This window comes from Citrus clementina, unplaced genomic scaffold (genome assembly GCF_000493195.1).
Source record: "Citrus clementina cultivar Clemenules unplaced genomic scaffold, Citrus_clementina_v1.0 scaffold_1, whole genome shotgun sequence".
NCBI classification, from domain to species: Eukaryota; Viridiplantae; Streptophyta; class Magnoliopsida; order Sapindales; family Rutaceae; genus Citrus; species Citrus x clementina.
In genome coordinates, this window is record NW_006263303.1 from 5113842 (window position 1) to 5137378 (window position 23537).

At 34.7% G+C, this 23537-nt stretch overlaps 3 protein-coding genes across 6 annotated transcripts; 2 read left to right on the plus strand and 1 right to left on the minus strand.

Annotated features, from left to right (window-relative positions):
- The first annotated feature begins 1 nt into the window (after position 1).
- Positions 2-5069, plus strand: LOC18055580 (sodium/pyruvate cotransporter BASS2, chloroplastic). Its single transcript, XM_006450973.2, has 13 exons — positions 2-150; positions 359-473; positions 1184-1307; positions 1409-1450; positions 1537-1650; positions 1764-1826; positions 1955-2082; positions 3146-3227; positions 3360-3411; positions 3559-3656; positions 3773-3931; positions 4499-4588; positions 4664-5069. Exons 1-13 carry the CDS (start codon positions 33-35, stop codon positions 4739-4741), a joined length of 1263 nt encoding a protein of 420 aa, XP_006451036.1. The 5' UTR covers positions 2-32; the 3' UTR covers positions 4742-5069.
- A 1836-nt stretch (positions 5070-6905) lies between these two features.
- On the plus strand, positions 6906-15141 carry LOC18055581 (transcriptional corepressor LEUNIG). 4 transcript variants are annotated; one of them, XM_024177519.1, is made up of 18 exons: positions 6906-7263; positions 7932-8029; positions 8144-8253; positions 8474-8749; positions 8825-8913; positions 9039-9114; positions 9205-9280; positions 9886-9935; positions 10445-10735; positions 10841-11020; positions 11409-11651; positions 12173-12290; positions 12414-12523; positions 12654-12803; positions 13466-13621; positions 13725-13847; positions 14075-14281; positions 14636-15141. In XM_024177519.1, the coding sequence occupies exons 1-18, from the start codon at positions 7232-7234 to the stop codon at positions 14777-14779; spliced, it is 2529 nt and encodes an 842-aa protein (XP_024033287.1). In that variant the 5' UTR covers positions 6906-7231; the 3' UTR covers positions 14780-15141. The 4 variants fall into 4 exon arrangements, with proteins under 4 accessions (XP_024033287.1, XP_006451037.1, XP_024033288.1 ...); XM_006450974.2 differs by having other exon boundaries at positions 10856-11020; XM_024177520.1 differs by having other exon boundaries at positions 10457-10735.
- Positions 15142-15295: 154 nt separating this feature from the next.
- LOC18055583 (gibberellin 3-beta-dioxygenase 3) lies at positions 15296-20901 on the minus strand. Its single transcript, XM_024178598.1, has 2 exons — positions 20423-20901; positions 15296-15889 (listed from the first exon to the last, which is right to left on the minus strand). The coding sequence occupies exons 1-2, from the start codon at positions 20899-20901 to the stop codon at positions 15301-15303; spliced, it is 1068 nt and encodes a 355-aa protein (XP_024034366.1). The 3' UTR covers positions 15296-15300.
- Positions 20902-23537: the final 2636 nt, after the last annotated feature.

The following is a 23537-nucleotide window of genomic DNA, read 5'->3' on the forward strand; positions in this document are numbered from 1 at the left end:
GCTAGTGATCGTTCTACTTACAACCGTTCTCAATGGCGTCCATGACTTCTAGATTTGTTGCTAAAAATTGTACCAATTTACATGCTTCTGAGGCTAGTTTTAGACCTACAGGTTCTTCGATTTTGGTCGGAGTGGCGCAAGCTCATCTGGGTATGTTTGATTTCTGCTTGTTTCCGTTTTTGGCTTTCTGGGGTAGTTTTTGTTTGCTCATTACTTCATGAGTTCTTGTTCTTGTTTTTGTTTGTTTGTTCGTTTCTTTTTTTCCATCTTTCTTTGCCTCGTTGCTAAGACTCTTGAGTGTTTACTTTTAAGTTTACGTCAGTTTTAACTTCTATTTTCTGTTCATTTTAATGCTCAGATCTAAGAGGTGGATTATCAGCGATTGATCATGGAAAAAGTTTGGCAATCGAAAGCAAGCCCCAAAATCACATTGTTGCTCTTGCAGCTCCCTACTCAATCATTCAAAATTCAAGGTATCTCTTTTAGACCAAGTGATTTATTATAGTATTTGTTAGTTTAAAAATGAGTATTTGTTTGCCAAGGTGTTTAAGCATTCATTTGCTATTGAAGTCACATGCCTGATCAATGTCATCATGCCAAGTGGCAACAGTGAACTCTAGTTGGTGATCATTAAGAAATTATAGTCCATTTCAGCAAAAGATGCTATAACTTGCATGTTGTTATCTTTCAGTACAGTAGGAGAGTAAAAGAGTAGCCTTCATCCTAGAATTCTACCCTTAATTAGATAAGGGGTAGATCCCTCATTTTTTTTTTTTAAAATATGGTTTCTATCCAGATAACCAGTTTGTTTGGCTGTCAGGTAAAGTAGCTTAGTCATAGTCTAAACATGTTGTAGCCCTCTGGTGTGAAGTACATGACATAAAGGGGTAGATCCCTTCTTCTTTTTATTTTTAATATGGTTTCTATCCAGATAACCATTAACCAGTTTGGCTGTCAGTTAAAGTAGCTTAGTCATAGTCTAACCATGTTGTACCCCTCTGGTGTGAAGTACATGACAGTGATGCTACTAGACCTCAATTTAAATCAAACATTAATTTTTGGGTTCCTTTTTTCAGGCATTGCTATTTTTATTTATATTCTTAAAATTCATTGTCTTTTGCTGTATAATCATGCATCTGTACTCCAGTACACATGACAATAATGATGTAATTTCTATATTTAGGTGCTCCCAAGTTTTGTGCAAGGCAGCAGCAAATGTATCTGGAGATGTTCCAAGTAAATCTCCTGGTGGAATGAGCCAGTACGAGAAAATAATTGAAATTTTGACAACACTTTTTCCTGTGTGGGTATGTCTTTCATTTTGTTAGTAGTACTTGATGGATTTCCAGCTCATAGTCCAAATGAAACATTAGTTTTTGCGTAATCGCTGTTACCTTTTTATGGACAGGTCATACTGGGCACCATTATTGGCATCTATAAGCCGAGTGCGGTAAATTGATTATCTCTTTGTTGTTTCTTTGTTTAGTTATGAATAAACCACTGTTTAACAAGCTGGTTATTGAGTTTTTCCTACAGGTAACATGGTTGGAGACAGACCTTTTCACTATTGGCTTGGGTTTTCTTATGCTTTCAATGGGATTGACTCTGACCTTTGAAGATTTCAGAAGATGTTTGCGGAATCCATGGACTGTAAGGGGCAATCTGTTTGAATAGTAATTACTAGCCTTTTTCTAAAATCGAGAGCCAGACAGTGTCAGTTTATTTGTTTTCATGATTAATACTGCCTAGAATTATTTTTGCAGGTCGGTGTTGGATTTCTTGCTCAATATTTGATCAAACCTATGTTAGGCTTTGTAATTGCAATGGTATGTTTGCTTCAATGTCCTAAGCATGAATGTCTCATTTCATATTCATTGATTTCTTCTTATTCCAATGATATATTGTAATTCTTGTTGAAATCATAGTCACTAACATATATATCTTTCATTTTCAGACCCTAAAACTTTCCGCACCCCTTGCTACTGGTCTTATTTTGGTCTCATGCTGTCCTGGTGGTCAGGCTTCAAATGTTGCTACCTATATATCTAAAGGAAATGTAGCACTTTCTGTTCTTATGACAACGTATGCTTCAGTTACTTTCGTGCTTTAAAATCCTTTTTTTGGGTTGATAGTCTCTGGATGATTTCTCTGCTGTTCAATGTTAAGTGCTTTGGTGTCATTTGATAGTTCAGAGCCACTTGTTGTATCTTTTAGGCATTAATCAGGTGGAAAATCTTAATTGGTGCATTTAACCCTTCTAGTTTTTATCTTTCCCCCACAAAAGACAAGCAAAAAGACACTTTTGACATGTAAATTGCAAGCGTGTACTCTGTACATAAAAACTGATATATTTGCCAAGCCTTGATGCGCATTGATCAGCCATAATGTTTGAGGAAAAATGGGAAAATGTCATTTTTTAAAAATCTCTAAATCCATTGAGTTTATAGTTTTCTCTTGATTTATATTTAAAACTAAGCTTTAGTTGTGCAATTCTTTGTGCATCCGGCAATTCTTTGAAGTATTGGTGACGAGGAAATTGATGTGTTTGTGCATTCATTCACTGGCAATGAAAGAGTGACAAGAGGATATTCATTTGGATGAATTTCAGGTGTTGGAGTTTGGATAGAACCTGATTTTGTGGATTTAAAGGCAAGTAAAACTCAGGTCACAACAGTTGTCCTGACATCAGATGGGTACATTGGGAAATCTAACATGTGCCATTTGTGTGCAGCAAGTAGTCAAGTAATCACATCACTTTTGTTTCCAAAATTATGACTTTATCAACTTTAACGAGGAAAAGAAATTCTTTTCTTTTTGCTTTTGAGGATGAAATCGAAATTCAAGGTTGAGAGGGAGTTTCTCTCTATTCTCTTTATTAAAATGCAAGAGGATGCATAATCTGAACTGTTAGTAAATTCGGGATCTGGTTGTGAAATTTCCATATTTTGGTCCAACTTGAGCTCAAAACTATGGTGGTCATCTGACTTTCATTGATTTTTTTACCCAGTAAAAGTGGTTATAGCTTCTCTGAAATTTTCTTAGTAGGCATATGCATCGTTTTCATTCTTAGCTCCAGTGGTGTTTTGTAGATTATTGGGAGTTTATAAATCTAAAGTTTCATGAGTCTTTTGCTTAATATCTGTAGGTGTTCGACTATTGGAGCTATAGTCATGACTCCACTTCTAACTAAGCTTCTAGCTGGTCAGCTTGTTCCTGTAGATGCTGCAGTAAGTAGGACAACGCCCTATAATTTCTTTAATATATAACCCCCAACTTTTGCGTAGCATTAAATTTTCGACCAGGAAAGAACCAGTGTATTTAATCCACTTATTCTGACATCTTTCCTTTCGTCTTCACAGGGGCTGGCTATCAGCACTTTTCAAGTCGTGTTAGTACCAACAGTTGTTGGGGGTAATTAGTTTAGTTGTACTGTCAAATCATATATCTGCTCAGAGATTTTGACATTTTTGTGAACCTGATACTGTTACTAGCTAATGCCAATCTATAACTCATCTGGTTATAAATAATTTGACTGTGAACTTCTTCTTTATGTGCCAGTGTTGGCGAATGAATTCTTCCCAAAATTCACTTCAAAGATCATCTCCGTGACACCCTTAATTGGTGTTATTCTTACCACCTTACTTTGTGCAAGTCCTGTGAGTTCTCTAAAAACTTTTAGAGAGAAACATAATGATGAATTCAGAATTTCTTTATGTATGTAGTGATAGTTTCTTTACTTGGAAAGTACTGATTTTGAATTGTTATTTTCAAGATTGGGCAAGTTTCAGCTGTCCTGAAAACTCAAGGAGCACAACTCATTTTTCCAGTGGCGCTCCTTCATGCTACTGCTTTTGCTCTTGGTTATTGGTTATCAAAGATATCTTTTGGTGAATCCACTTCGCGTACCATATCGATCGAATGTGGGATGCAGGTATGTATCTGTTTTGTTAGTATTTTTGTAAATTTATGACGTGAGATTTTTCGTCAAGCTAAATGGTGTGTAAAAAACAAAGATTTATGTTACTTAAATAATACTGAAGGAACCATTTGACTATTTTCAATACTTGCGTGCTTTTATTACAATTAAGATTAGTTTTAGACTGGAGATGGTAGAAGTTTCATTTAGAAAGTTGGACATTCTTAATGTGCACTTCATGGATTAACTTGACTAATTTAAATCAGCTCAGCTTCTATGCCTTCCTGTAAATTACAATTGACCCTAAAGAGAGCACCCTTTGAATAATGGCCTGTTTATAATAGTAATGAGAAATGGTTGTTTGTGAACAATATGCATGGAAGTGGGGTCTGGCAGTGGTCATTACTTGAACCATAGTGCTTCGATGCCAATTGTTCTGGACCGATGGTAGAATTCACCTCTTGTGCCCGCGAGTTCATATACCCATTAAGATTGACGTTTGTAGTTCATTATCTGAGATGTATGGTCATAACATTTTACTGTGATTCATTCGTGACTTTGCTTCTATTATTTGTCATCCAGAGCTCTGCACTTGGATTTTTACTTGCCCAGAAACATTTCACAAATCCCCTTGTTGCTGTCCCTTCTGCTGTTAGTGTTGTCTGCATGGCGGTATGGCCCTTTTACTTGTAGTTTTTAAATTTTTGTTGGTATGTTTTATATTAACTGCATTATCACGCCTTACAGCTTGGTGGGAGTGCTCTTGCCGTGTTTTGGAGGAACCAGCCTATTCCTGTAGATGACAAGGATGACTTCAAAGAATGAAACTCTTGAACCTTTTTCTATTTTCTCCACAGCTTTCTAGTCCTAGAAAAATTATGCTTCTTTTAGTTTAGGACCTATGTTTGCCTCCACCATGAAAACTTCATTTGGTTTAGTTTCAGGGAAAAGTTATGGATTCATTCCACATTTCTTTTGGTCATAAGGTATAAGCCCGGAGAAGTGGAAACTGAAATTGGAAGAAATAATCAAATGATAGAAAATTAAAGATGGCTAGTGCCCCATCACCTTGTAAAAGTAATCTCGACATTGAAGTTTATTCTTGTTCGGTTCAGTAGAGAAAATAATGCTCAACATGAGAATCGGGGGTCAATTATTTTGCAGAAAAATACATATAATCTCACTGTCATCTATTTCTGACGATAGGATTAATTGATGAAACAGATACAGCCGGTGCTTTCTTGTTTGCCAAGTTAAATTTCCATTTTTTATTCTCTCAAAAGCTTGATCATATACGGCCACCTGTCTGCATGCCATTTTAGTGTTGGCCAACTGTTGCACCGAGGAATGAGGACTGCACTGCAGGTGGAATTAAAAATGGAAAAGAGAAATTCAAAATTTGTCTCGTCAGCTGGCTTGAGCACTAAAATAAAAAACTACAAGCGAATACCCGCACTGAATTCACCGCACTGAAGATTGACGGGGGCACAAACAAGATGTCAAAGATTGCATTGTCTCCCTTTCATTGATCTCCTTCTTCCCTGCTCTGCTTTTGCAGCAACTGCTCTTCAGTTTTTCTCGTTGCCTCATTGGAAAAGTGGTAAAATAATAGTTTACCAATTAATTGAACTCCCCCATTAGCAGGATCATTGGGTTGTAGCCAGAGTGCAACCTCTTCTTCTCTTCTTTTTGTTTTTCTACCTTTTTCTTTTATCAAGTAAAAGTAAATTTCATTCCAGCAAATTTGAGGACAATTACAATATGATAACACTCTGCCGACAATAAACAAATAACGAAAATCTCATCAACCAATCATAATAATATTCGCATAAATGTGATGAGATGTGATATTCTAGGAGCATCAAAGGCATTCTTAAATAATAATATACAATAGGATAAGACCCCCAGGGCCTACTACTTGACCTAGCATTTTTTTAATAATTTTCTTCTAATTGAAAAAATAAGTTAAAAAATTAATTTAAACTTTACCTACATTATATTTCGTATATTTACCTTGTTATATATCTGAACTGTTTTGATTGATACCATCAATTTATAAACATTAAGCAAATGGTACCATCAATTTATTAACATAAGAAAATCGCTATCGTGGCTTTTGCTTCACCCGTGGGCGTTTTACTGTGATCAACAAGAAGAAAGTGGAAAAAGAAAAAAAATGAATAAGTTCTTTTATCTTGATAATAAAGCAGCAGGTACTTTAGTAGCCGTCACTCACCAACCTTCGTATCTTCAAAGCTCAAAAGTCGCCTCTCTCTCCTACTTTCAATATTTGCTCTCTCTACTTTTTGCGCCATTCCCAATCAGCCAATGCCATACCATCGTCGTTTGAAATCATTTTCATGACCAAATTTATACCCCATGCTTTACCAAAAGGATTCAATAAGTCGGAGCTTCTGTTATGTCTAGAGAAAGATATGTACTGATTCTGGCTCAACGATTTCCACTTCTATGACTATTTGGAGGTTGAGTGATCAAATATTCATGATCCACACAATACGCAGACAATAATTAAGAAAAATTAATAATAAAAAAAAAGACATAGAATCGAATTCTCTGGACTCACAAATCCGAATCTATTATCTTGATATCAAGGTGTCAATACATTTTCTAATCTCGCATGATAATTAAAAATCATGTGACTTGCAAATATTGCTCTAAAACTTTGGTACCAAGACTTAAAAAACTGATGAGACTAAAGCTAAAACCAATTTGAAGTCTCCACAATTGTTAGACCAAAATTCGTTTTCACCAGTCAAAACAATTTCTAAAATCGATTGGCGAAAAGGGTACTTAATGAGGAAAACAGTAGATTATTAGAAAAATCTGAATATTATTTCTTTCAAAGAAAGCGGGTTTTAATTAAAAAAAAATATTACCCATTAAATGGAATTATGGAAACTTAACTTTGACCATAAAAGTTAAAAAAAACTTAATGCCAGCTGCCCTGTTATTAAAAGCTGACAAAAAAGCAGAGCTCAAAACAAAACAAATTTGCAGCTCTGGGCCTCTGGTTGCGTGAGCTCTTGCACTACGGAGAAGAAAATTGAAAAAACTATTTTTTATAAAAGGAAGAGAAGCCACTGGAAAAATTAATATTAAACACATGCCATTGTTTCAAGCGGAAGTTCTTTAAAAAAAAAAAAAAAAAAAAAGAGCAAGAATGTTTTATTCTTATTGTTAAAGCCGTAGAGCATGTTTTAAGATTCTAACTGAAGAAGAATTTTCAGCCGACATTCTCAACACTCACAGCTTTAAACATTTTCTCTCTGTCTTTCTTAAGCTCGTACAAGAATCATGTCGCAAAACAACTGGGAAGCTGATAAAATGTAAGTGTTTTCAAACAACTGAAAGATTTTGTTTTATTTTGCTGTTTTTTGTCATTAAACTTTTCTGGGTTTTTTGTTTAGGTTTGTTATCTTTTAGTGGGTTTAATATTTTCTTGTTCTATGGTTTGGGTAGGTTTCTTTTTTCTTTTCTTTCTTTTTTTTGTATTTTTGTGTGGGTTTGTGCTTTGTATTCATTTCTTAACATTCGACTCTGTTTTTCTTGTTTGCTATTGATAAAGTTTCGAACTTGTAGCAAATGGATGCTTGTTTTGGGCCCTGGTGTTGTTTATTAGTTTTGTAGATACTGGTTTGTGTAAAAAATTGGGTTTTTAAGCTCAGTTTTTGGCTTTGATTTGTTATGGATGTTATTACTTATGTTTTTTTTTTCGGATGTCTTTGCTTTGTATCCCGTTGTGGTTTATATTCTTTGCTTATTTCATCTTTGATTTTGTTGTGCTTGTTGTTTTTTTGACAATGATGGAATTGCCATATGATGATGCTAGGGCATTTTGTTTGTTCTTTTTTGGGGTGACATTGAATTGTATCTTGTTTCACTGCCTCTTCGATGATGCTCTCACAAAGTCTTTTTCGCTTTTGCTCCATTTAGTATTTGCTTATCCTCAAATTAACTGGTGATTTTTTTTTAATTTCATTTCTTTGGTCATTAGGTTGGATGTGTATATATATGATTACCTTTTGAAGAGAAAATTGCATGCTTCTGCCAAGGCGTTTCAAACTGAAGGGAAAGTATCTACTGATCCAGTAGGTATGATTATTAAAAGAGAATTGCCAAAGAAGACAGAGTTTTTATAAATTGACATTTCATTGATATTTTTGCTACTTTATGTAATGATTCTTTTTGTGTTTGAATGAGCTCCAGCTATAGATGCGCCCGGTGGTTTTTTATTTGAATGGTGGTCTGTGTTCTGGGATATATTTATCGCAAGGACAAATGAGAAGCACTCTGAGTCTGCAGCATCCTACATTGAGGTGGGTCGATGGGATTTCAGTTTGCAGTTCATCTTCCCCTATTTGATGCATAATTAATTATGAAAGTTATAGGTTACTTAGAAAGAGAAACTTGATTCTATTTCTAAATATACGCTGGATTGAGAGTGTGCTGAAAATCATTTATGTGAAGTCATTACATTGTTTTGTGCTGCTATATGATCTTGCAATTTAATTATTAAGGTTTTTGATGAAACTGCAGAGTCAGGTGATTAAGGCTCGGGAACAGCAGCAACAACAGCAGCAACAGCATCAAAAGCCTCAGCAGCATCAGCAGATGCAGGTTCAGCAGCTCTTACTGCAGAGGCATGCTCAGCAGCAGCAACAGCAGCAGAGAAGAGACAGTACTCAGCATCTAAATGACACTGGTGATGATCTGAGACCTGGCTTTGCAAAAGCCTTCACAACAAAAATGTATGAGGATCGATTAAAAAAGCTTCCGTTTCAGAGGGATTCCTTGGATGATGCTACCATTAAGGTACCAATTGTGTGATAAGTTTATAAATTGGTTTATCTTTACTTGCTGTCTTTTGACATAACCCAATTATTTCAGCCAAGATTAAGTGACAATATGACCCAGCTTTTGGATCCCAATCATGCCACTTTGTTGAAAGCAGCTGCAATAGGCAGCCAGCCTTCAGGGTATTTCTTCTCATGATGCTATCATGAATTCCACGGTTAAGTTTGTTGGTTATCTATGGACCTGCTACTTGCTTTGGCCAGTCCCTAATTTGTAATTTGATAAAAGCCGAGCTCCTTGTTTGCAGGCAAACGCTGCATGGTACACATGGAGTTAGTCAGCAAGTTCAAAGTCGGAGTCAGCAACCTCCACTGTCAACACAAGTAAAAATATTTTTTTACCCTACCCTAGCTTTATCCTTGTAATTCTATCTTTCGTATCTTATTCTGCCCATGTCTTGTTTGTTGAAACAGGAAGTGAAAACTGAGATGAACCCTACGATGAATCCTAGAGCAGCAGGTTCAGAGGGATCATTGATTGGAGTTCATGGTATTAATGGAGTTTTCTTTCTTTGTTAGTTACCTTTTTTTTTTTTTTTGCTATTTCTAAGACTATGTTCCAAATTGTTACAATTGTGGTTTTCCAATTATTGTTTCTAAAAGTAATCATTTGGTGGTAATTATCCTTCTCTGTGGAAGATAAACATGTTCCGTGATTATTTATACTTTCAAGTACAATTGTTGGTATCAGTAATTGGGCCATAAAGTTTCAGTACGTGAACCCTTAGTATGGTTATTGTAATTTGTGGCGTATAATTGTGAGTTGTTTGGAGCTATATATTATCACCCTCCTTTGGATCTTGCTTTGGTAGGATCAGTATTTGGTAATGGTCTTCTATATAGAACTTAAATAGGAGTCCACCGATGTGAATTCATATCTGAAATGCTTACATCACTGGTCGCCGATGTGAATTCTTATCTGAAATGCTTACATCACTGGTAATTTAATTTTAGTGGGGATTCATGGTTTAAGGTTTCAATCCTAGTCTTTGGCATCTGAACCTGTAATCAAATTGGTTGTGTGAGATTTTACTTCAAATTTTAAGCTTTTGAGATTGTCATTTTGGCTTAACAGTTTTTCTTGTGTTTTTTAAGGGTCAAATCAAGGTGCTGGCAATGTGACTCTGAAAGGCTGGCCTTTGACTGTAAGTATTTGGCTTTATGTGATATGATTTTATTATCACCATCTTACATAGGTTATTCAACTGTGAAACACTAACAGTGCTACAATGATTAATGAGAGATAAAATTTTTAATTTTGTTTGAAATTTCTTAATGATGCTTAAAGTACACTTTACCATAAATCTGTGTTTGTTGACAAGTTAATGATGGCGGTACTTCCTTAAAAGTAAAATTCGGTTAAAAAATATTCAAATTAGAAAGCAATATGCTTGGCTTGTGAAATTTGAATTGTTAATTGATTTCTGTTCTGTTCCATGACAGTTAATTAGACTAACTAGAACTCTGGAGCATGGATTACTTTGATTGGTCTCCTTGTTCTATGATTAAAATTTCACAAGCATTGTCAACAGCATTTAATAAATTAGAATCTTTTGCCTTTGTTTTTGTGATTTATTGGTTCAGTTATAATACCGAATATCATTAGGTGTGCATAGTGGAAGTTCCTTTTCTGACAGCATCCCATGTGTATTAGGGACTGGATCAGTTTCGATCTGGGCTTTTGCAACAACAGAAATCTTTGACTCAGCCCTACAATCAACTTCAGTTGCAACAACTTATGCTTCAGGCACAGCAGAATTTGGCGTCTCCGTCCGCCAACGATTTGGAATCCAGAAAACTGAGGATGCTTCATAACAGTCGTAATATGGGTCTTGCAAGGGATGGCTCATCAAATTCTGTTGGTGATCTTGTGTCTACTGTTGGATCAGCTATGCAAATTATTTCCCCTGGTTTGCCTCGTGGAGATAATGATCTGCTAATAAAGGTATCATTCTCTTTTGTACTTGGAGAGGATTTAATATTTCAGTATTTAATTTTCCTAATATAGTCTGAAGGAGGCCTTATGGCTTTCTGATGTAAACTCGTAAAGTTGACTACTACTCAGATACAGCAGCAGCAGCAGCAGCTGCAGCACTATTCCCACCATCCACTTTCAAGCCAGCAGTCTCAAAATTCAAATCCTCTCCTCCAGCAGCAAGATAAAATTCTTGCCGGTGGCAGCATGACCATGGATGGTAGCATGTCTAACACTTTTCAAGGAAATGATCAGGTTTGCTGCTATTGCTTCTGGGCTCGTAAATTATATGAGCTGCATTGCTTTCTAGTTGTCAATCCTTTCCTTATTCAACCATTGTATCAGCTTTTTGTACACTTAAAACTATATCAAAATGTTGCGAATGGTTATTTAAGTTAATACAATCCGAAATTAATTATAACATATTTATAAACTCTAGTTCTTTCTGAATTCTGGAAGTTTATGCCTCTTCTATGCGCATTGCATTTCCTTATCTCAGTTCTGCTTAGGAATTATTATTACTCTTGTTTTTTCTTTTATTCTCAAGTCCTAATATACCCTGAATTAGACAATGAATTTGACTGGCATTTGAAGTTGACAGTCTGGTTAGTGATTCAAATACATTTGCTTTGTTTGTTTTAAGGCATCAAAAAATCAAATTGGGCGAAAGAGAAAGCAGGCAGTGTCATCTTCTGGTCCTGCTAATAGCTCAGGAACTGCAAACACTCCTGGACCAACCCCAAGTTCTCCCTCATCACCTTCTACTCACACACCAGGAGACGTAATCTCAAGGCCAACTTTGCAGCATAATGGTGCCTCCTCTAAATCTCTGCTGATGTTTGGTTCTGATGGTATGGGATCACTTACGTCAGCACCAAATCAGTTGGTAAGCAACCTTTTATTTCTATAGGTATTTTTTTATCCTCTCTTACTTTTGGAATCATTTGATTAGAGAAGTCATCTGCCTCCTAATTTGTAACATTTAAAATTTAAATGTAGCAGCTTTACTTGGATGAGTAAAAAACTTATGAAGGGAAAGCAAATTCAATGAGTAAAATTAAGGGATATGAAGGATTTCTGGAGTTGCTGTCATAAAATAAGTTTCATATCAGCTCAAATTGATAGCATTTGTCAATTTTATCCTCCACGGTAAATCTGGGTTATAGATTACAATGTACAGATGATTAATAACGGATTATTGACTACAAAGTCAAATCAAATAATGACCCGTTTAAAAAATCTAGTCTTATTATTCGGTACTCATTTTTTTCCAAGTAGAAGCAAAAGTAAGCATGTAGAGGTCATGGAACTCATTCTTATTCGTATTTGATGTTTTTCGTGTAATTATTAGATATCTCAGATGGAATTGTGATTAGAACTCTATTTGATAGTGGGTGATCATTGCAGACTGACATGGACCGCTTTGTTGATGATGGATCCCTGGATGATAATGTAGAATCATTCTTATCACCTGATGATGCAGATCCTAGAGATCGGGTTGGTAGGAGCGCAGAAGTCGGCAAAGGTATGATTTATGCTGACTTCTTACATTGACGTGTGCTTCAGAAAATTAGCATTTTGGATAAAATTATGTTTCATAATTATGCAAAATGATTCCTACGGTTTGACAATTTTGCTGTTACATTAGGCTTCACATTTACGGAATTTCAGCTTATTCCTGCAAGTACAAGTAAAGTTGAAAGTTGTCACTTCTCGCCAGATGGAAAACTTCTTGCCACTGGTGGACATGATAAAAAGGTTAGATGGGTTATTGTTAATGAGTTGTTCTTTGAAAGTTTTAATGATGTTTCTTCTGAGCAATGCAAGATAGTTCTGTGTTTCCAGAATGACAATGTCAAATTCATTTGCTCAATGATTTTTTGTGCAGGCTGTGTTATGGTGCACGGAGTCTTTTACGGTAAAGTCTACACTTGAGGAACATACTCAATGGATAACTGATGTCCGTTTCAGTCCAAGCCTATCAAGGCTGGCTACATCTTCAGCTGATAGAACTGTCAGGGTTTGGGATACTGAAAATGTCCGTAAGCTTACTTTCATTTGTTGTTACAAGTGCATATTTGTTTCTACTGCTATTGGTTCACGCTTCTTCGCACCAACATGATTGCGATGAATTAGTTAGATTTCCTTGAATGTGCGTTGCTTATAATAAATATTAACATGTTTTTGGTTTGCATCTCTCTGAATAGTGACATGTTCAAGTATATGCCTCTTCCTAGTGCAGTGACTTTTTCTTCTGCATTTCTCAACTTTTTCCATGGTAATATTATAACTTGCTGCCTTTACACCTTACAGTAGGTTCATTTTTGTTGCCTTTTCCCCCCCCCCCCCCCCCCCCCCCCCCCCTCCCTTTTAAGTCATATGAATGGAAACAACTGCAAAAGAGAATCCGGCAACTGCATATAACACCCATGCAACTGCAAAAGATGTTTAATTGAGAAATAAAACTTTGGCCATGATTTGTAGGTAGGTAACTTATTCTTGATAGTCTTGATGTCTCAGCAGTGATGAAAATCTGCTTATTGGGTTTAAATTTTGAACTTCTGATAGAAATGTTTCCTTATTGTTCTATTATTAAGATATAAGTCGTAAAGGGCTTCATGACTGAGTATTAATTTGTCCAACCAAACTGCCCCTCACTTCGGATATTGCTGGATGATGGTAGATGATTTTGCTTTGCAGCCTGACTATTCACTTCGTACTTTTACGGGTCATTCTACAACTGTTATGTCTTTGGATTTCCATCCTAGTAAAGAAGACCTTCTCTGTTCTTGTGATAATAATAGTGAGATACGATACTGGAGTATCAACAATGGTAGCTGTGCTGGAGTTTTCAAGGTATGCAATTTGATGCTAATCATCTTGAAAGGATGCTTTATATTGAATTCTATTTTTAATTGTTATCTTCTGTTACACAGAATTTTTTTGAATCTTTTGTCAGTGTCAGAGTGGTGCAACCCAGATGAGATTTCAACCTCGTCTTGGAAGGATTCTTGCTGCAGCCGTAGAGAACTATATCTCTATACTTGATGTAGAGACCCAAGTTTGCAGACTTAAATTACAGGTCAGCCATAGCTAAATTACATGGAAAATTGGTAATGGTGGAAGTCATCGCAATTCCTTCTCTGTGCTTGATAGGACTCCTACTTGCAAAATTGCCTCACTTGCCTGATCGGCAATAATACATGATAATAAATGGATGTTATATGCTTTGGACCCCTTCAAAAAGTATGTTGAGGCACTTACACCTGTATTGGTCTATTTATTTCGTTTTGGGTGGAACTGTTATAGGGTCATAAAAATCAAGTTCATTCTGTGTGCTGGAACACTTCGGGTGAGTATCTGGCATCAGTGAGTGACGAATTAGTCAGGGTGTGGAGCATTGGTTCTGGCAGCAAAGGGGAATGCATTCATGAGTTAAGCTGTACTGGCAACAAATTCCATAGCTGTGTTTTCCATCCCACATTCCCCTCACTATTGGTTATCGGCTGTTATGAGGCAAGTCATACCTCTACTGCTTTTCCTTGTGGTTTAATTCTTTGTTGTAGCTACCAAGCATCTAGTTAAGAAAATCTACTCATGCATTCATATGTGTGGAAGTATGTGTATGTGTGTGTTTTTCTGTCCGCAGGACAGTCATGCATGGTCTAAAATGCAAGTTTTACAACTTGGGTGTCTTAGTATGAGAGAGAGGTCATTTATTTGGATTACTGGTCTCTTTTAACATTGGACCAGAGCCGAATTAGAATTATGTAGCTCAAGTTGCTGATGTGCAGTTTTCCTTTCAATGTGTTTTTTAATTTGTTTATATTTTTAATTTTTAATTTTTTTAATTTTTTTTGCTGCTTCTAGACTTTGGAGCTCTGGAACATGACTGAAAACAAGACACTGACTCTGAGTGCACACGACAAGCTTGTATCATCTTTGGCAGCATCAACTGTTAACGGTATGGTAGCTTCAGCTAGTCATGACAAGTGCGTCAAGATCTGGAAGTGACTTTGCTCCTTTTTTTTCTTTTTTTGATTTAATGACATCACAGCCAACCTTATGGTCTACGTGTATGTATCCAATGTCAGATTTCTCAGCTTCTAATAGTTACTTTTGTGGTTGTCCATATTAGTTTAATGTAGATGTTAGAAAATGGGGGCTTTTTGATTGTATTAACATACCCCGACAGCGAAAAAGGTTTTTGTTTCAAAGCCGCCTGTGTTCTGGCAGAACAAAACTTGATTCGAATGTTTGGGGTGATGGATGGTAGTGATACCAGTGCCGCAGATATTGCTGAGTCTGAATACATATATGTAACAACTTTTGTACAAATTTTTGTTGATCAGGAAAATACAATATATATATATATATATATCCTGTTATTGTGACGGTGATCTCACTGCAGTAAAGTGTTGAGTACATGAGTCTTATTATGGCTCTGTGAGAATGATTGTGGATCAATTGTTTGGAAAACAAGACATTGCTATTGTCCTCTTTACAAGTTTACACATACGTGATCCTTGCATCCATCAGCAGCTTGATGCATCATATCTAATCAACTCAATCGCCTTGTTAAAATGAGTTGCCTTAGCATCAAGATACTCCCGCCACGTCACCGGGCGGTACAGAATCGGATGATCATGATCAGTCAGCTTCACTGACGGCGATATCTTGACATCTTGAGGTGGGCCATAGAAGTATGCTGTTGATATGCGATGACGTGTGTTGTTCACAAGCGCACGATGGAGTGCACTCTTGAACCGACCATTGCACGTTATCTGCATCAAATCACCAACAATAACCACAAGTGCTCCGGATACTGGGTGCACTGGCACCCACCCAACATTGTCTCTATAGACTTGCAGGCCACTGGTGTTTCCCTGGTACAAGGATGTCAGCAGTGATGAATCAGTATGTGGGGCTAAGCCCATGGCCCGGTTCGGGTCGGGACAGACCGGGTACGAATTCAGCTGAAGAACGCCCTGTGGGCTTTTGCAGCCGTATTTGGGCTTGAACCATGCAATGTCTTCTTGGGTTAAGCCCAGTGACCTGAACATGAGGCCTAGTATTTTTTCAGCAAGTCCCTTAAGTTCCTTTTGGTACTCCACCATTACTTGGCTGCAGGCAAATCGAAGAAATTACAACCAATGATTAGCACCAGCAGCAAGCAAGTAGTCATTGATATAATTTTTGAGGCTCTCAATTGCACAACTACAATTTTTCAATCAATCAACAAGAGGTGCAATGTGTCACGAACGATACATGCCCATGTCTTGGATATATTTAGCAAAAGGACAATAAATACACAAATCCCATACTACAATAAAACCCATTTTGTTAATTAAGTAGCAGCTGGCATTGCAATTCCATGCATGCGGTGGACGGACGCTAGCTAATGCTAGACTTTAGGGCTAAGGAATGGATATTAAATTACTATAGCTTTTGTGCCATAGCAATTATAGAAAAGAAAATATAAGTATAAAAAAAAGTTGATAATATACATTAAATATAACTTTTAAATTAAAAAATTGACAAAAATAATAAAGATTTTTAGATTTTTTTATCATACAAGTTTTAGATCAACTTAACTTATCTCTCAAGTCATAACAGCTAACATTTATCGGATGCTTTTAAAAAAAGTTGATAATATACATTAAATATAACTTTTAAATTAAAAAATTGACAAAAATAATAAAGATTTTTAGATTTTTTTATCATACAAGTTTTAGATCAAATTAACTTATCTTTCAAGTCATAACAGCTAACATTTATCGGATGCTTTTGGTCTAACTTCAATACCAAACAAGGCCTGAGTACTTAATTTTGAGAAAAAAATTAAGGGTGAAATGAGGACAATTTCATTAAAGAGTAAAAGGTTCGAGAAGAGCCTTGTGTGCAAACTTTTTATTATTATTGTTATTATCTAAAAAGGTAAGAAGTAGGTAAAGCCCAAATTAACTTTTCGATCCCTTACCTATCCAGAATTCGAACTCAGAGTGGCCAACTAAATAAAACCAATTAGAGACGTCCTTGGGGCATCCAGTGTCCAAGTATTTGAATAATAATAAATTGAAGAAATAATGACATATATCCAGTGGGATGAAAAGCAAAATGTCAAAAGATTAAATGCTAGAAAAAGAACTGCAAAAAATAACATCAAATTGGCCTCATTTATTGTGTTTATAGTTAAGTAAAATAGGCCTGCTGTGATTAGGGGTGGGCATATTTTAACCGAACCGATCCAAACCGATCCAAACCGACCATTTGGATCGGTTTGGATCGGTTTCATTAGTAAAAAAACTGGTTTCGGTTTATTGGATTACAAACCGACATCACTCGGTTTGGATTTTGGTTTGGAAGGATTCCAAACCGATTCAAACCGATCCAATCCAAAAATATTATATAATTACATTATATTCTAAGTTAAGCAATCTAACTAATTATATTTATCATTTTATGCAGATTTTCACAAATCAAAACTAATTAGGCCATAAGTTTTGACGGATAAGATGCACAATATTTTAATTGTCAAATGTTGTTCAACTTTATTTTAATTTTGTGAGTTTGTTTTGAATGAATAGGTTAAGAACTTCTTTATTAGAATGTATTATGTTGTAAACTTGTATGGATGTATCTTTGAATTGTTATGTAGATGTCAAAGTAGATATGAATAATATAAAAGAGGTATCAATTTGGATTACGGACACAAAAAAAAAATAATAATTTAGGTAAAATAATAAAAAAGAAGTGAATTTTTAGCTAATAAATTCAAACCGAGAATCCAAACCGATCCAGTCGGTTTGGATCGGTTCGGTTTGAAAAATTTTTAAGTTGATATCGGTTTGAAATATTTTCAAACCGATAAGTTTGGATCGGTTTGAGAATATGTCTCAAACCGATCCAAACCGACTTTGCCCACCCCTAGCTGTGATATTATTTTTGTCTGAATGTGATGAAAAGGCTGGTCGGTTGAAGGACTCGAAATTGAATACTCCTACGCATCGCAAATTTTTTATCTCAAATAATACGATATTCATCGATTGTTTTTATTTATTTGGTTCTTATAAAAAATTATTAACTACTTAATAAATAATACATTATTTAGAATTTAAAAAAAATTAGGATGACTATTATTCTGCCTAGAAATTTATTAATGAGGTGGCAATTAAGACAAAAGATAAATGGATAAATCCAGACGTCCATATTCCAGAATAACCTAGTTTGCTGGGGGGATATGCTTTAGGCTACATGCATATATAATAAACTCTATGATATGATCGAGCTGTGTGTGCTGCACGCCGATATTAATTATTTATAAGTGGGGAGATGCACGCAACTAACTAATAATACAATGGTATATCAATCCAAGCTTAAGTTCGGGAGAATGCTGGTTAATACATAAGAAGCGTCTTGAATTCTCGATGATGGAAGTAGGAACCCTAGTCTTTGTAATAGCTACGTGAAAGAGAATGAAACTGCATGGCGCATGCATGCACTTCTTTATAGTTGTTTGTCATCCATCACTTTTACACGATTAATATGCTCCCTTTTGATTACGTACACGTAGCTCTATCCCAGTTCCCTTCTAAATCAGTCACGTTCTACGATTCTACCACGTCATTCCTTAGATAGTAACGAAAGATTTTTGAATCACTAAAATGCCCCGAGGGATTTTAACGAAAACGACGCAGATATCCTTGACATGACTGGACGCTAGCTGACTGACAAAATAAACGGACAAAACAAGAACTGAAGAACTTGGACATGCTACAGGACTTCGGAGCTAGCCATGGCAGCTAATTCACTGTTCGCGACCAAGCCATGTGTCGCCATCGACCTCGTACATCCACTTGTCCCTTTCTTCGAGTACTAAAACTAATCTTTCTACAAATCAATGTTAGTCTTTATTACTTAATCTTTGAGCCTGGGGCAACGACCGTTGAGGTTCTAACCGAGGCGTATCTATTATTGCTAGTTGAAAATCATTGATTTATAATATAATCCATGTCATGTAAATGTAAATACTGATTGCTTTAATCGGTAAACTATCTTACATGAAACATGAGGTCTGGAATGATTTCAAATTCTACTCACATGAAAGAGGAGAAGTAGGCCGTGTTTACTGTTGACGTTGGACGGCTATAATTTTTAAGTTTCAGCACTAAAATATTTGGTAAAAGTTAACTGCTAAGATTTAGAAGTTGAGTTAATTTAATTTATTATTTATATGAGGGAAAAGGACATTCAACCCCCCAACGTTTAAGAAAAGGGACAAAAAACCACTCAACGTTTTAAAAAGGACTTATAACCCCATTTTCGTTAATAAACACCATTTATTTTAACAGTAAATTTATTTTTAATTTTTAATTACTATTATACCCTTATAATAAAAAAATTAATATATTAATTTAAGATATATCACAATTAATAATTTTTTAAAAGCTTAAAATTGAGATACAATTATTTTTTTGCCAAAATTATTTACTATAAATTATACCTTTCTAACAATAATAATATCGTTTTGATTCCTCAAAGAAAAAGGGTTTAATCAAATTTCGTTTTATTAATAATAATCACATATGAAAGGTTTGATCATTAGAAAGGTATAATTTATAGCAAATAATTTGGGCAAAAATGTAATTGTATCTCAATTTTTAGTTTTAAAAAAATTATTAATTGTGACATGTCTCAAATCAATATATTAATTTATGTTTATTATAAGGGTATAATAGTAATTAAAAATTAAAAATAAATTTATTATTAAAACAAACGGTGTTTATTAACGGAAATGGGGTTATAAGTCATTTTTGAAACGTTGAGGGGTTTTTTGTCCCTTTTCCTAAACGTTGGGGGGTTGAATGTCCTTTTCCTTTTATATGATGATAAACATGTAATTTCTTTAGTAATTTTTGTTAAAATTTTTATTTAAAAATCATATCTACTAGAAACTATTAAAAATTTATACTTATATTTTTTCCCTAATAAACATAATTTACAAGTTACAATAATTTAATACCATACAGTACCTTGGTGCCTTAGTTTCTGGTGAAGCTGTTGTTAAAGAAAGAAAGAAATAAATAAACCTCATGAAAATGATGAAGGAATGTGAAAAATGATATAAAAAATATAGTGAATGTCATGTTATATTATTAAAGATGATAAAATGTTATAGTGGAGTGTCTCAAAACAAGAGTTAGAATAAGGCATAACGGGGCATGCAAATGTACAGGGAGATTATCAGTTTTCCTTCTGCTAAAATTAATATATATAATTTATTCTTGTACTATTTTTAAATAAAAATTAATAAAAAGTTTAAGTAGTAAAAATAAGAAATATATATTTTGGTGTGTATAAAAAATTAATAATAAGAATTTTTTTTTATATATTTTTTTATATATTTTTTAATTATTTTTAAATATTTTTCTTATGATTGTGTGTGTATCAAAGACAAATTATTAAATAAGTGACCTATTTACTTCTCTTTTCCTTTAAATTTTTTGTGCCAATAGATTTTTTAATATTATGAAAACAATATGTGATAAGTGGTGTATATTAATATCAGTAGGGTGAAAAATGACAATCTCTCCATATATATATATATATATATATATATATAATATATGCACCATGTATATATGTTTAGGCACGTACCAGAAATTGATGTGGTCATACTCATGTGGCCAAAGTTGGCGAGCATGATCAAGAGGAGACCCCAAAATTGTGAACCCTTCAGTCCACATGAGCTTTGAGAAGAAGGTGGAGATGCGAGGAAGGCCGTAGCCTGTGAAGTCCTCCGGCGACCGGCCAGCTAGTAGCTTTTGATTGGCGGGCAGTGCAAATAGCCTCCTAGTTTGGAACTCAACTTGGTTAAGAAGTTTGATGGGAATGCCGTGGTTGGTGACCTGAAACGCACCCCACTTCTCACATGCCTGTCGTATGAGTGTTGCAGCCTGCGGGCTGCCAAGGTCAATGACCGGCACAGCTGCGTGTGTTAACGGGTCGGCCATCGGGTGATCGGGGAGGGTCCAGGCGTGGGAGTCGGGTAATTTGAGGGCAGTCTTGAAGTCTAAAGGAATGATGTGTTTGAGATGAAGAGGGTTGTTTTTGTAGGATTCGGACACTGAATTCATATTTTGGGAATGGAGATTGCTAATGCAGGAGACTCTTGGTTGTGGTTTCTAGCTAGCTAGCCAGCCAGCTTAGGCCTCAGTGAGTTGTGTGTTGTATTATAATTAAGATCAGAGGTAAAGAGAGAGAAAGGAGAGGTCTTTTCTTGAACGTTGTCTCTTGGTGGAATTGGAGGGAGAGCTCTCGGCTCTTGTCTTGTTTATAACTGGCAGTAAGTAGCTCAGAATCCTTTTCTTGAATTCTTGTCTCCATTGTCACTGTACATGTCAGATACGTGCAACAACTGTAACAAGGAATTGAATGTTAATTTTGTCTTCTCTTTCTCTTTTGTATCAACTCCTAACTAGCCAGTTTCTACGTCCCACCGAATTTATAGTTTGCACTTGTCTTTAATCGATGTCATTATTCACCCTTTACTTGTTAGCTTATGTAAGATTTCAGGTCAAACAATTTTGTCGAACATAACTAATCTCTGTCTTATACCAGTTCCATTGCTGTCATTTTTGTGCAAATTTTATTTTAATGTCTGGGCTCACGTGCTGTCCTTTTGATTATCCAGTTATGGATCTCGTTAATACTATTTTTGGGCTTATGCTTATGGTGGTAGTTAGTACCCATGGTGGCAATATGTGGAGCCCGCCCCCCGCTGGCCCCCACCACACAATATTTGTGTAAACGCATACCGCTTCAAAAAAAAAAAAAAAAAAAGAAATTAAAAAGAAAATTCACATTATTTCTTTCTAATTTTAAATAAAGAAAAAGTTTGGACAATCAATGGGTTACATTTTGTACCTATTTTATTTATTTTAATATAAGTTTTTTTATGAAACATGTTTTTTTTAAACATATTAACCTAAATTTTAACCCGTTTTAAGGTGAAAAATACTAAAATGTCAACAAAATTATTTTCGCTTCAGCATTTTTTTTTTCTTATTTCATACAAAATTTAAACGTTTCAAAATGATTTACTGGTGCTACTTAAATTTACTAGTATGATTATTTATATATTCAATTAAATTAACAAAATATGTCTCTGCAACATGATGACCACCAAATTTTTGCTATTTACATGTTGGGGTGCTAAGAAAATTCTTTGGTTTCATTTTTAAACATTACATTATGTTATATAGGTCATAAATTGAATAACTAAATTATATCCTCCATATTGTTTAAGAAAGATGTGAGTAATTAATGAACTTAAAAGGATTTGACTTCCCTTACAATGGGTTACAAACGTGTGCACGAAGTCCAAAGTGTATCTTAAAAGTGGGCACATCATTTCAATAGGCATCAAATCAACTCTAAACCGGAAATGTGCAGATGATTAGGACTAGTGAGAATACTAGGAGAGATGTGAGTGATGGGTTTAATAGGGGGAATCTCCCTTAGACAAGCAAGAGGCCTTTTGGCTTTGTGTGAAGCAATAATACCAAGAGCAAAATAGTGAGGGTGAAAGACATGCTGCTAATTTTTTATTTTTTATTTTTGACATTGATAATTTGAATTATAAGGATAAAATAATTAATTTAAACTTAGGTTAAAGCAATTTTACCGGTCAAGAATTTTAAGAATTTTTTTAAAAGATGGATTCAATTAATTAACTATCCAATTTCATCTCAACTAATGTGAAAGGATGAAGTCATGATTTTAATTTTAATTTTTTTAGGTTGGGCTAAAATTATTGTTAGTAAAAGTATTATTTATGTGAATTTATTTTTATTTTTAAATATTCCGCAATAACACAATCACAAGAAATCTCCGCTATAACAAGATACAAGAAATTTATACTCTAAAGCTTGTATCCTATACAAAAGCAAGTGAGAAATATATAAAGAAGAACAATCATTTAAACTAGAGGTTCGATATAGTAGTCACATGGGCATATTGAAATTGTTTGAAAAAAATTTATAACGTGCATTTTATTGAAACGTTTATCAAAGGATAAAATAAGAGTAAGAGAATGTATAAGAGTTGTTATTATTTCTTTTTTTTTAAGAGTAAAATATTAAATTTCAAGAAATAAAAATGAAAACTTATTTGGCTCGGAATTCGAATAAATTCTTGAATTGATTGAAAGAAAGAATTATGAAAGGAAAATAAAAAGAACAATTTTTTTTTGTGAATCGAAGTATTAAACTAAATTATACTATTCTATCAAAAATTGAACATGAGATGAGTAATCAAAGTACTGTAATTTCAAGAGTAAACTAATAAATAAAAATTCAAGTACTTAATATTGGGTTTTAATTTTTTTTTCCCTTTTCATCAAATTAGTGTATATAAACTGTGAGAGTCTTAGACAGAGCAAAAGGAAACAAGGTCTAGAGTCCAGACTTAAGATGGACAAATTAAAAACTATAAAATAATAATAAATAAATAAATGCTTGACTAAGCAAGCACAAGCACTGCACAGGATTCCATTCACTATGGTGCCTCGTGATGAATTATTAAGCCACATGAGCAATCATTAATCAGAAAGACAAACGAAATATTATATTTGACAATGATGGTATATGAAGATGCAGAGATTCGGCACATGCATGCATTGGCCCCGACAATAATGTCTTTGTTTGAAACCCTGCAATCATATGAATAGAAGGAAAAAGAAATCTCATAATTAAGCCAATTATGGGAATGT

Excerpts from the sequence above, each read along its gene's own strand:
- LOC18055583 (XM_024178598.1), bottom strand. The coding sequence starts at position 20,901 with ATGAATTCAGTGTCCGAATCCTACAAAAACAACCCTCTTCATCTCAAA. Across the intron at positions 15,890-20,422 it reads TATGACCACATCAATTTCTG|CCAAGTAATGGTGGAGTACC; the intron begins GTACGTGCCTAA and ends ATTTGCCTGCAG.
- LOC18055580 (XM_006450973.2), top strand. The coding sequence starts at position 33 with ATGGCGTCCATGACTTCTAGATTTGTTGCTAAAAATTGTACCAATTTA. Across the intron at positions 474-1,183 it reads TCAATCATTCAAAATTCAAG|GTGCTCCCAAGTTTTGTGCA; the intron begins GTATCTCTTTTA and ends TTCTATATTTAG. Across the intron at positions 1,308-1,408 it reads CAACACTTTTTCCTGTGTGG|GTCATACTGGGCACCATTAT; the intron begins GTATGTCTTTCA and ends TTTTATGGACAG.
- LOC18055581 (XM_024177519.1), top strand. The coding sequence starts at position 7,232 with ATGTCGCAAAACAACTGGGAAGCTGATAAAAT. Across the intron at positions 8,750-8,824 it reads TGGATGATGCTACCATTAAG|CCAAGATTAAGTGACAATAT; the intron begins GTACCAATTGTG and ends CAATTATTTCAG. Across the intron at positions 13,848-14,074 it reads TTTGCAGACTTAAATTACAG|GGTCATAAAAATCAAGTTCA; the intron begins GTCAGCCATAGC and ends GAACTGTTATAG.